Source organism: Cottoperca gobio, chromosome 21 (assembly GCF_900634415.1).
Source record: "Cottoperca gobio chromosome 21, fCotGob3.1, whole genome shotgun sequence".
Taxonomy (NCBI): domain Eukaryota; kingdom Metazoa; phylum Chordata; class Actinopteri; order Perciformes; family Bovichtidae; genus Cottoperca; species Cottoperca gobio.
Window position 1 is genome coordinate 19,321,321 of NC_041375.1, and position 12,440 is coordinate 19,333,760.

Genomic DNA, 12,440 nt, shown 5'->3' on the forward strand with positions numbered 1-12,440 from the left:
GTTTTTGCTGGGGCCATAATGCTGGTCATTTGTATTCCTTGTATTTCAGCCTAACGAAGATGGCGTACTGGCAAACGGCGTCTAACACCTGTGAGTGGGGTCAGCACTATATTGAGAAACTACTGGGTCCACTTCCAAACACTGGCAGACAAACAGACTCCTGCCATTTGTGCTGGGAGGGAGGGAGTCATGCTGACAGATGATTAAATCCGAGATGTGAAATATGAAAAAACATAAAGAGGAGGAACATCAAACAGCAAAAACATCACTGGTTCCAAATCAAATGTAAAAGTTTCGAGGCAAAGTCTTGCTACCAAATACACACTTTCTCTCTCCACAACACCTGCTTGGAGAGGGCTGGCATAATCAGGGGAGAACAATGTTTTATTTGCCCTTAGTCTGTGATGGAAAACCTTTAAATCCTTAGAGAAAAGTAGTCATAGAGTGGAAGCAGTCGTCATGAGCAACACTAGCTGGCCCTTTGTCCTCAGGGATCAGGGAACAAAACAGAGCCAGCAAATGTAATCATAGGATATTACAACTGGATGTTTTGTCAAAAAATTATAAATAATTTAATAAATAATGCATGGTTTATCATGATATTTCATTGTTAGTGGTAAGTAAAGTGTAATGCATTTTCATGCATCTAAATCTATACTGCATGATAAGTGATTATTATGTTACTATCATGCCTTTATAAAGCACTATAGATGTGGTCTTTATAGAAAGTGTTAACATTAGTGTCTATGTAGTGCTCTTCTGTATTAACTTTTATTATAAATAGTTTTTTTTCTGCAGCTAATAATGGATTAAATTCATTCAGCCAGCTGGAGTAATAATGATCTGTTGCAGTGCTACTCTGTACTCTGCAGTCCTGCTACAATAATGCTTAGACGACCTCCCCCACACCAACTATCGCAGGTGAGTCTTAACACCTGTGACTTTGGAGCTTTTGTGCATAATTTGTCGGTCAACACCTATCTGGATGAACAAAGCTGCAACATTTAAAAGGAACTGAGAGCAAATAAACGACACGTCAAGTAGAAATGATGTAAAAATGAGGGCTGTAAATGTATACTCCCTAACGTGCACACATGTCACTTATACATAAAATCCCCTCCATAGACAATGCAATTTCCAAGAATTCAAACTGAAACGACTTGGGACAATAGTCTCAGTGAGTCGGATCCTTAAAAAAAAATTCAGAGAGCATCACTGAAATGACGGCGTAGAAACCACGTGTTTACGTAATGGAAAGCCAATCTTTCAATTTAACCCCTCCTCCCCGACTATTTCTAACAGAGGTCCGACGCTGAAGGAAATTCATGCAAATGTTTGTATAGGCGCACCGTACTTTTGGAGATGCCAGTGGCGTGGTGCTGAAAAGGCTTGAGGAAAGGACCCCACAAAAGGGAAGCAACGCACACTCCAGGAATCACGGACACACACACCAAGAACCCAAGCCTGGCTTTAACAAAAAACGTTGCAGTGTGGGACAATAAGAAATGCAAACTGAGGTTGGTGTTATCTGACCTCGCCAAACCAGCTGGTTTACAGGAGAAACGAATTGGACTTGATCCGGCAATGTGGTGTTTTGTTGGGGCTATCATTGCAGCAGTCTGTGCATAGGATGCATCCTCCCTTGGCTTTTGATGCTGTGCAGATCCACCCTCCTCTCCTCAGAGTGATGAACTAATAGGCAATGATTTTGTCCTCGGAAATCCACCGTGTTTTACTGTTTTCACGTTAGTTGTGTTTGTTTACTGGCGGCCCGTCTCCTCCCGGTGCGACACATGCAATTTACAGAGTATCTTTTCTATTATCGACTAGTTGAGGAGGCATCCTTTATACGCCAGAAGAAGAAAACACACCATTATTACGAAGTCTGACAGATACTGAATATTTTGCCACGTGAATGAAAACGAATAGGACTTGGATATAGCCTACCTATTTTTCTATGGTACAATTGGTAGCCTTGTCCTGGAGAACTGATCCATTTGTGTTATTATGCAACCGCAAGGATCTCATCTATATCTGGGTGTTTAAGCCACTGGATTGCTCTTCGCCCAAATCAATGTGGTTTCTTTGGAACATTTTCAGCAAAGGAACGCATATGCTGCAGTGTCTTTGTGGCAAGAGTCTTAAGAAAACCAAGAATCCAAGTGGTAAGCTCATCACCATTATGCCTACTCCTCCGTTTCGCTGAGAACCGGCGTTGTGCGTGCGTGTTTGTGTGAGACAGTGTGTGTGGATCTGCGTTATTTTGTTTGTTGTAATGGTGATAGATCTGCAATCATATTTATGCAGCGAGTGGATCATGCAGAGGCGCTGGGAGGGGGAACAACTTATTCTGTGCAGCTACTATCGGCGAGCACAGGTTTGGGGACGCGCAGCGCACAGACACACAAAAGCCCCCCTGCATCACCACGGCACCATGATCTCCTAACTTTTTTAATAGCGCTCGCACACACACGCACACACACACGGACTAGATGTTATTTCAGTGGATCAAATCCACGCACAGTTATTCTGTCCAACGTGATTCTCCCTAACCAGATTATTCCATCCTTGGGTTTACTGCAGCAGCATTCCCCCTCTGCAACACCACTTCTCGATTAAATGGGCTACTCGCTATGTTTTCAGCAAGCCAGTCGGAGGAGACAGACAATCCTTTCATGTATATCTTTCGGCCAATATTCATCATGCGGGCCTGGCGAATTACGTTTTTATGTGAGCACTTGAGTTGATTTTGTGTCTAAGAAGCCGGAGCAGCTGAGGTGCGAGTAGGGCATGTTGAAAGGAACTGGGCTCCACTGCACTAATGCAAATCCTGCACTTGAGCAGTCGACATGGTTTCGATTCAGATTCTTAGACTGTTTTTTTTTTATTGCAGAAAAGTGATGCATCACACCAGCAGTTATTAGTTTATATTATATTAGTTATATTGTATGCAATTCAATGTAACATTGTAGAGCTTCAGTGAGCAATGGACGTTTATTTCAACAGGCTGTTGTAGGTCTGGAAGAAAAGCCCCAGGTGGACAGCATGTAGTGCAGGCTACTTGTTACCTCATGTTGTGGGTTTGAAGATGATGTGCTCAGCAGCAGTACAGTTCCTCGACACTGCAACTGCAGTAGCCTATAGTAGATCATCATGATACTGTCGCGGGACTATTCTACCGTCCTGACGCTGCAGGAGCAACACAAAAACATCGTTTACTATCAATTACAAACGCATTATTTTAAATAACATTCTGTTTGCGTCAAGCCACCGTGAGCCCCCAGTGTGTGTCTTTCACGCTGCAATTGTAATTTTCCCATTTAGGACTTTTACATTGATGAGCTACTTTGGAATCAAAGTAATCTAACGTCAAGTAAAGTTATTTTTTTCCCCCTCAAAGACAAATAGTTGGGGGAAAAATATGCAGAGGACTACACAATAAAGTCTTTTTGAAACGGGTTAAGTTGCAAATGTTAGTGAAACACACATCGTAGCCGGAAGTGGCATAGGCCTACCTCCTGGCCTCGTAGAAGCAGCACTAAAAAGCAATACTTTATTATTAGGTTTATTTATATGTATATAAAATGTACAGGCTACACTATGTATATATAATTTCATAAGAATAGTTTTCATGCACATTTTCCCTGGCAAGGACAGTAGGCTATTATGTCATTTCCACCATGTTTGTTTGTTTGGTTCAGGCAGCAGCGTCGAGTAACAAACGGGATGTTGTTAATGTTCCGAATGTCTAAAGGACTAATCTAGAAATATCTCCAAAAAAGTGTCGTCACACATCCTGTGAGTTTTTTCAAAGCTTAAAAAAAACATCTTTGCAAAGGTTTAAAATGTTACAATTCTGATACCATAAAAGGCACACTATGGAGCTATACACCACAGCCACAGTAGTATCTGGGGAATAACTGACTGATTGCTGCTCAGTGGAAAAGCTGCAGCAAGACACTAACTTCTATAACTGGTGCTCAACACCATGCAGCCAATCGATCAAAGCTGGGATTTACTGTCAGGTGTCTGAGATTTGAAGCCCTAGCCTTACAAAGTGAGAGTAGCCCATATTTACCTGGATTACTATTGAATTATCATGAACCGATGGTGTGGACACGATCGTCAGGGCTTTTGCTGAAGCAGCAGGTCGAGCCAGTAGTTCATTGCGAAATGAAGTAGGCCAAGATGCAGACTGTGTCAGTGGGGTGCAGTACGGTTTTTATGACTATAAACTCAATCAACGTAGAAGGGTCAAACAAATCACACAGCAGATTGTTTCAGCTACAGAGGTGCTGCAAACAACCTTAGTGTCAGCACAGGCAGGTGTTTCCAGTACCCAGTGCTCCAGCTCTCTGGCTGGTTTTGTTTAGTAACACAGCAACACTGAGAGAACACAGACAGCCTAAGCCAACTGGGCTGTATAAATAAGACAGCCAGTCTTTGTCAACAACAAGAAACATGCATGTCTTATACCTCGCATATTGTTGCCTGTATCTCTTTCCACACACACAAAACTAAAGGCAAACTTAGTCTTACTTTCTCTAGCCTACAGCATCAGTGCATCGGAAGAGGTTCGAGTACTGTTGATTCTTTAAGCGCCTTATGCTCCAGCAGATGGCACCTGCTTTTAGCCAATTGTTGGTTCATTTTTTACTTTTCAGGGTCAAACTTGGGGTGAGATGTGAGGTGAGATTGCGGTGTTTGATATCTATGTATTTGTTGCTTGTATGGGGTCACACGTATGTGGAGAGTTTGTCTATAGGTGCCTGTGAAGAGCTGGAGTCTTACCTGGATCAGAGCTACCATCATTGTAGATTTACAGATTGAATGTAAAGCTATACAGTGTAACCGTGTCAGAGACTCGTTCTCCAACATCAACGTGTATCAAGTGATACATCATGGCTTAATGATTTCAAAAAGCATGCTATGTTTTCTCAACGTCATGGTAGATATGTCATCTAAGTGTAGATTATTTCACTTCTTCATATTTCTGTTTAGTTTTGTGCCCATTCATCTTTATCTCTTTTATCATCTTTAAGGTCTGTCTGCATCCCTTTCAAGTCGCCTCACATTGCACAATTCATTTGCCACGCTATCTCGCTCAATCTACACAAATAGGGAGTAAATAAATATTCACTCTTCTTTTTCAAACTAAGTGGTAATTCATTAGTCTCAGCTGTTTTGATGCACGAATAAGAAGATATATTTGGAGACTTTCTTGAAATACACCACATGAATGCAGTTTTTGATATTGGTGCAGGGTATTGACATTACATGGTTTAAAGCATCTCCTCTGTTTTGAGTTATTCACACTCTAGAAGCTGTCTTTTTTTCATCCCGAGTCTTGAGATCAGATAAACCACCAAGAGATGTTGCATTCTGATGCAAATGAACAAACTGGGGCAAAGTTGTAGCACACAATGGAACTACTGACTTTCTTTAAATATTGCAATTTCCCATCATGTAAAGACTGCAAGTCCACTTTTAGTCCAACTATGCCTTTAGAGTTAATATTTATTCAGCCGTGTCCCTTTTTTTCCAGCAAAATTCACATCTTATCTATGGTAGATTGTCCTCTGGGTTGGTGGTCTGCTACAACTGGCATTGCTGGCCAACCCTCAATGTTCACTCTCATGTCCCAGAATTGGTACATGTCTCTAAGTGAACCTACTTCATTAAGTTAATTAGGTGATGAACTAGCTGAGCGGAAGAGATAGAGTTGCAGTAAGTTTCACCCTGCAGCCTGTGTGTAGCATTGACAATTGTGCAAATGACTACATATATGTCATCTTAAAACTCATTGAATGTCATTGAATGGGTCATATAGCCGCGTTGACGGACAGGGCTCTAATGAGGGCATTTGGAGGTAAACGTAAAACTGCCACATTTAATAGACAGACAATTGAACGGTGCTCACTGACATTTCTTGGGCTTTGCATATTCACAAAGCGTTGAATGCTGTTAATGTGGAGGACATTTAGCCAGGTTGCAGAAAACAGCAGAATTGCAGTGGATGTATGACGTCAGTAGGTGGCTTCCTCCAGAGTAGCACAGCAGTAGCTCATTGACAGCAGAGCGACAGTACAGGTGACAGAACGCCCAGGCATCCACGTGAGGATAGTTCATAGCATAGCATATCAAGTGAAACTCAACTTTATTGTGTGTGACAGAGCCAAGAGTCCGAACCGAAGCTTCAGCACTCTAATGCTATTGCTCTTCTTTGCTCCATGGGTATACTGGAGCTTTAACCCTAAGCTCTAGCTGACCTCACACTCACGAAGAAGTGACCTAAGAGAATAATTTTGAATCTCTGGCATGGCCAACCATACTGACTATTGAAAGACTACAACCTTGTACAGGAGAGCCCTGCACATTTAAATGTTTGGATTAAACCAATCAGAGATAAATCTATGGATAAATGTATTGTGTCGCATAAAATCGTAAAAAAACAGTGCGTGAGTAGAGACATAAATAACAAAAGGGACTTGTCTAGACAATGGTGACAATTTGTTTTAAAGACTTGTGTTTACACGGTCTGCAGGTGTATGGCTATAAACTGTGGTTGACAGGTTCATGTCTACGCTGGTAATACCTTTTTACGACTGCGTCAGCATATTGAGTGACCCCTACATAAGATGCTGGTTCATGAATGCTGTTTGCAGTTATATCAAGTTTATGCATTGTGAATTATTTAGTGTAAAATATTCTTTTTACCGTGCGCTGTTCTTTGCTGAGCAGAGACTTCCAAAGTGTAATCTGAAATTACATATGCATTTTAATAACTCAGATTATGCTGCTGGTGTCTTTTTCTCCATCTAATTCTAACCTCAGACCAAGAGCAATATATCACAAATTCAGCTATTTTCAAAATCGTTCCCGTTCCGAGAATTTTAAAAGGATTTCTCTACAGTTAAAAGATGCTCGATTCATTTGCGCAATTTACCCACGCAAGTTTAATTATTTGTGGTAACAAAGAAACAACAGTGTAATTAAAGGGGATGGGTAAGATTCAAACAAGAACTCCTACAATTAGAATAACAGCAGGGTCGGCTAAATATATCCTCCTCTAACAACCGTGCCATGTTGCTAGGTTTCATACAGAAACAATGCAGTAAGTTTGTAAATGGCTAAACTGTAGTATCTTTTCTTATTATAGACATAGGTATTATAGGTTTTGCTTGATAGTTTCGCTAATGATCATACATTTAAAAAAAGGGTTGTTCTAAAAAGAGGACTTATTCAAACTGCGTGTCACATGGAGGAACCTTTTTGTTTCTAAAAATAGCTGAGAGTGCACACATCTTCACAATGCACTTGAGTACAGAAATAGAGGATACAAGTGTGTAATTAATATGAAGCAATACTAGTTTGAACCTTGACAGACTTTCCACGGCTGCTGTGATTCCTGTTTTGCTTTTGGGATCATTTTGGAAAGAGAGATGACGTTGCATGTATCTGCAGTGGGTATGTCACAGGTCAACAAATACACCTTGTTTCCCTATTATCTTTTTTTGGGGCGTGGTAATGGCAGCAGCATCATCACTTTCCACAGTTAATTAATTTGAGCTGTCTCTGTCCTGCTCTTGACTAATATGACCAGCTGCAGTGGTGATGAGAATTCTACCTCCCTCCCTGAGACAATCAAGTTCACATACAAATCAGGTCAGACGAAAGGGCAAATGTATATATATGGTGTATGTATATAGAGAGAGAAGATAGAGAGAGAGAGAGAGAGAGAGAGAGAGAGAGAAGGAAAAAGAGGGCAATGAAATAAATTGGGCTCCAGAAATGCAGTATTAATTTCTGTGGATAATAAATCTGAATTCACATGAAGCATCTCCCAGGATGCTCTGGATAGTTCCCAGATGCTCCTGTGTGCAGAGGTGAGAGGAATGATGGGACATGCAGTCTTGGCTGGGTGCCTCCAAGGGTGACTGGCCGTTGGCTCTGCAGGTGGTGGATAGTTTCACAGGCCGTGCACGGAGCTGCTCTCTCTTCCCTGATGGGAGTTCAGTTAAAGGGGAGACACCGTGGAATAGAGCAACTCTCCCATCGGTTCTGGGATGGACAACATCTTTCATCTTTCATCAGCGTAGTCATTAGTATAGATGTGCATGCAAAAATGAAAATGCACTGATGCAGTGTATATTGAAATGTCTTTATCATACATCTTACCCTTTTGGAAAAAGACATGTCTTAAAAACAGTGCCATTATGATCTATTGTCTTTTTCAGCATTGAACTGTAAAGTGTACGCCAATTTTTTTGTATTAACAATGGATCAAATGACTTCATGAATGTGAAAAGTGCTGCTCGTAGTGAGGGACCCACAGATAATTATCCCCCGACTCTACAGGTCGTCTCAGCTCTACGTCTTTCGACTAACAGTTTTGGTTTTACGTCCCTCAACTTCCGATTTCACTGCTCTCATTGGCACCATTTCTAGTGGCAGCAGTCAGCGAACAGTCAGCGAACAGTCAGCGAACAGTCAGCGAACAGTCAGCGAACAGTCAGCGAACAGTCAGCGAACAGTCAGCGAACCAGACAGGAGTCCGTTTCGACAGAGAGCTTGTCTTTGACATGATCTGTCTGGTCTTTGAAGCCAACTTGACTAATGTGATCAATTTTCAGTCGGCTCATGGGGTCAATTGGCTTCCATATCGGAAAATAACATGGTGAAATTGTCGGTCTTTCCAAATGGTACATGGACTGCTTTTATACAGCGCTTTTCCAATCTTTCCAATCACTCAAAGCGCTTTACAACACATGTCATTCACTCATTAACAGGCTATACTTACAAGGTGCACATCAGCTCGTCAGTAGTGACACACACACACTACACATCACACACACTGTTGGCAATCGGGAGCAATTTGGGGTTCAGTTCTTGCCCAAAGACACTTTGACATGTTGACTGAGGGGCTGAGGATCGAACCACCGACCTTCTGCGTGCCACAGCCGCCCAAGCAAACGGAGTTGTGTTTCTAGCTAATGGTGTAATGAGGCTACCTTTATTGCTACTTGCACTTAGTAGATTAAAGACGTGAGAAATAATGTTGTCGATCTTTCCTTTCTCAAAATAAATAGTGTGAAAACATTTAAAGCCTAAAATATGGCAATTCCTCTTTGCTCAAAAAGAAGGTGTAATGAAGCACATTGAATACTTGTCTATTTGTTGCAACCTTGTTAAGGCAAAACAAATCTCTTCAAACGGAACCACGAGTAGAATTTGAGTGTGGAGTGATGATTAGTTAGGGTTACAGTTATTTGCCTGTGATGTGAAAGGTTGCTGTGAGGGACATCATGTGGCTGAATGAGAAAAACAATGTTATTACTGTGAAGGATGCTGATATAGGAACATTAGACAGCTTTGTGACAAAGTGTTTTTATATGTATTATTACATTGTGTACAAAACTTAACGTAAGCAGTCACCCTGAGAAACCTCTGGTAACAAATTCTCAAAAGCATTTGACACTTTTTCATCTGCACAGTTTCTGGCAGCTTCGTTTCTGTGGCTGTTTTGAGTTACGTTTGACACGGAGGGATGAAATTGGCCATTTGTGGATGGGTACTGACACGGTCTTGTCAGATTTGAAGGAATAACTTCAGATTTTATAAATTGTTTCTCAATTGCCAGTTTTATGAACTTTCTTTTTTCTTTTCATCTTGAGTCATTTAAGGTCAGTGAAATTACTAGTTAGGCCATAAGTGATATGTTGACCGTAGTCCTTAAATGTTTCACTGAGCTCAATTTACAATCTCGAGTCACCAGACGTTACAGTGAAAGGAGGTCGGTACTATTTGAGCGAGCCATCGGGCCCTGCGGCGCTGGTGAGACTATCCAGAAAGTCCAGTTTGAGTAACAGATCTGTACATTTGAAGTCTTTTTAGGACTCCTGGAAGTTATCACGAAGGCAATTACTTTATCTTTTATCGTTAAGATCATGAGGTCAACAGTAAACATGGCGTCCACGTTACCAGCTACCAGCAATTTGCGCTTAATCGATTGACTACCGCCCTCTACTCCTTGTGCTTTTGAATACTTTATGAGTGGCTTTACCAAGGGCATGCATCGTTTCAAAAAGTTCTGTTATTTCCCAGGAACACTGGGAAATTGAGGTACCTCTCAAAATAGTCATCACAGCGGGAAAGAATATCCTGTGCTGTTGGTTTCATCCTGTAATCTGGCTCGTCATCTGCCCTCTGCCCTTGGGAGCTGTGTGACATATCCGTGACTTGTGCAAGTGAAGGTGTGGTATTGTGTGAGGAGCAGAGGTGTAACTCAACTCAAAGAAGGTTCTCCCTAATGCATGACACATCTTAAAGCTCACTGCTTCCAGGACCCCAGAGGATTGGACATAAGATAGCTGCTGTGATTTCTTTGTCTGGAGCTGCTGAGCTCCTCAGAAGGGCTGATGCACTGGCACTGATACACAATAAAGTGACAGAGTGATGATAGCGAGACATGAAGAGCAAGAGAGAATAATGCAGTTAGACTATGAGATTATTGATTTACAGGGGGCCCAGAAGTTTGAACCGTTGTACACAGTTGTACAGAAGAGCTGACACAGATGTGCCTTTTTCAAGCTCATCATCATTACCAAAGAATGCATGCTGAGTTGTCAGAAATCCCTCCGTGTGCAGCTGATGTTAACACGGTGAAAGTGGTTGAGAAACATTTGAATGGATGTCCAGAGAGCGCTCTTGTCTCAAGAGTTCAGGGTATGAAACAATCGGTGTGACAGTTCAGTGTGATGTCGTTAACGTCGTCAACTACAGGTAGCATGTTTCAAGTCCAGATAATCAGGACTGGTTGGATGTGCCGTGTGTTGATGCCACAGTATGGAGAGGATTGTTGAAAATCTTGTGTTTTCATCTCTGTTGTGTGGGAAGCCTTGTTGAACGGGATAATGTGATCACATACCTTGTTGAGGTGATAGAATCAAGTGTATGTGTAGTGTTCCAGAAGTAAGAAAAAATCCCATTGACATTTGTAACAACGTTTATAAATAGAAATCACTCAACAGTAAGTTGTGTGGTTGACTCTGTATAGCTAGATAAGAGTGGTAATGTAAACGATATAGATCATTGTTCATTCAGTATTTCAGTTTGTTTTTGGCCTTTAATGTAAAGTAATTCCCATAAGCCCTCTAGACCAGGGGTGTCAAACTCATTTTAGTTCAGGGGCCACATTCAGCACAATTTGATCGGAAGTGGGCCGGACCAGTAACGTCACAGCATAATAACCTGTAAATAACCACAACTCCAAATATTTTCCTTCGTTTTAATGCAAAAAAGTACATTCTGAAAATGTTCAAACTTAATCTTTTTACAAAACATTATGAACAACCTGAAATGTCTTAAGAAAAAAAGGTGCAATTTCAACAATAGTATTAGTTTATCATTTACACACGTGTGTTACAACTCACTGATCACAGTGTATCTACAAAGGCTTTTACTTTATGATCAAAACAACTCATTTGCAAATTCATCCTGTGGGCCGGATTGGACCCTGTGGCAGGGCCGGTTTTGGCCCACGGGCCGCATGTTTGACACCCATGCTCTAGACCATTGTAGGATAAACACCATGGATCAACAGAAGAGGCGAGTCCGTGGGCGAGTCGAGGAGTGTTGGCCAGTTCAGACACATCTGTGAAAACAACAGGCACAAAGGACCGAACGCTTTATACGTTTTAAGACAGCGAAGAGAATACAGCTAAGAAGTTGGGAACATTACTTTAGAAGAGCGTTGGTGAGTTTTATTGTTATGTAGGAAACTAAGTTATGATGACGTAAACACCTGCGCTGCTTCGCTTGTACATTTTCATGGGAGCTTTGTTTTTGCTCTCAATAAGTAATCGTTGTTAAACTTTGTTAAAAACATGAAGATTTTAAATTCTAATGCCACAGTTCATGATGGTTTGTCTTTTTTATGATTAATAAATTGTGTATGGAAATGAAACCCCTCGAACACACTTCATTTTTGTGTTCAGAATTGCTGAAGAGGAGATTGCACTGAGTTATGGAAGCTAGAGGAACAGAGGCTCGCCCGGACGTTACGTCATGACTGTGGCTCTCTATAGGCTTCCCTGGTAAACACATGAAAGGTTCTTTTGAAACTGTGTCACCAGAGCATCAACAAAAGTAATGAAAGGTTAAGTCTGAGCACTGGTGTCCTATTACAAAAAGTCAGTTTAAGCTGTATTTGTTAAGAGAGATGTACTGGTAAAATGTGACTTAAATCTTTTTTGTTTTCCAGTGAATGGAACACAACATACCCTTTTATGTCATAAAATCCTATTTCAGATTATTTTTGGCAGTTCTTGCATTCACTGTTAGAAGCCAAACCTCAGAAACTAAAGCAACGCAGCAGGTGGCAAGATTTCCTTTGTGTTTGAGATCAGTGACTCATCGACGAGAGTTTTATCCTTTTTTAG

General features: G+C 41.2%; 1 protein-coding gene across 1 annotated transcript in view; it reads left to right on the forward strand.

Moving 5' to 3' along the window:
• The first annotated feature begins 1,298 nt into the window (after positions 1-1,298).
• fgf14 (fibroblast growth factor 14) overlaps positions 1,299-12,440 on the forward strand; it is an 88,283-nt gene continuing 77,141 nt past the window's right edge. Inside the window, exon 1 of the mRNA XM_029458704.1 lies at positions 1,299-2,165. Coding sequence (XP_029314564.1) covers positions 1,958-2,165 — 208 coding nt within the window. The 5' untranslated portion in view covers positions 1,299-1,957. The remainder of the gene's footprint in view (positions 2,166-12,440) is intronic.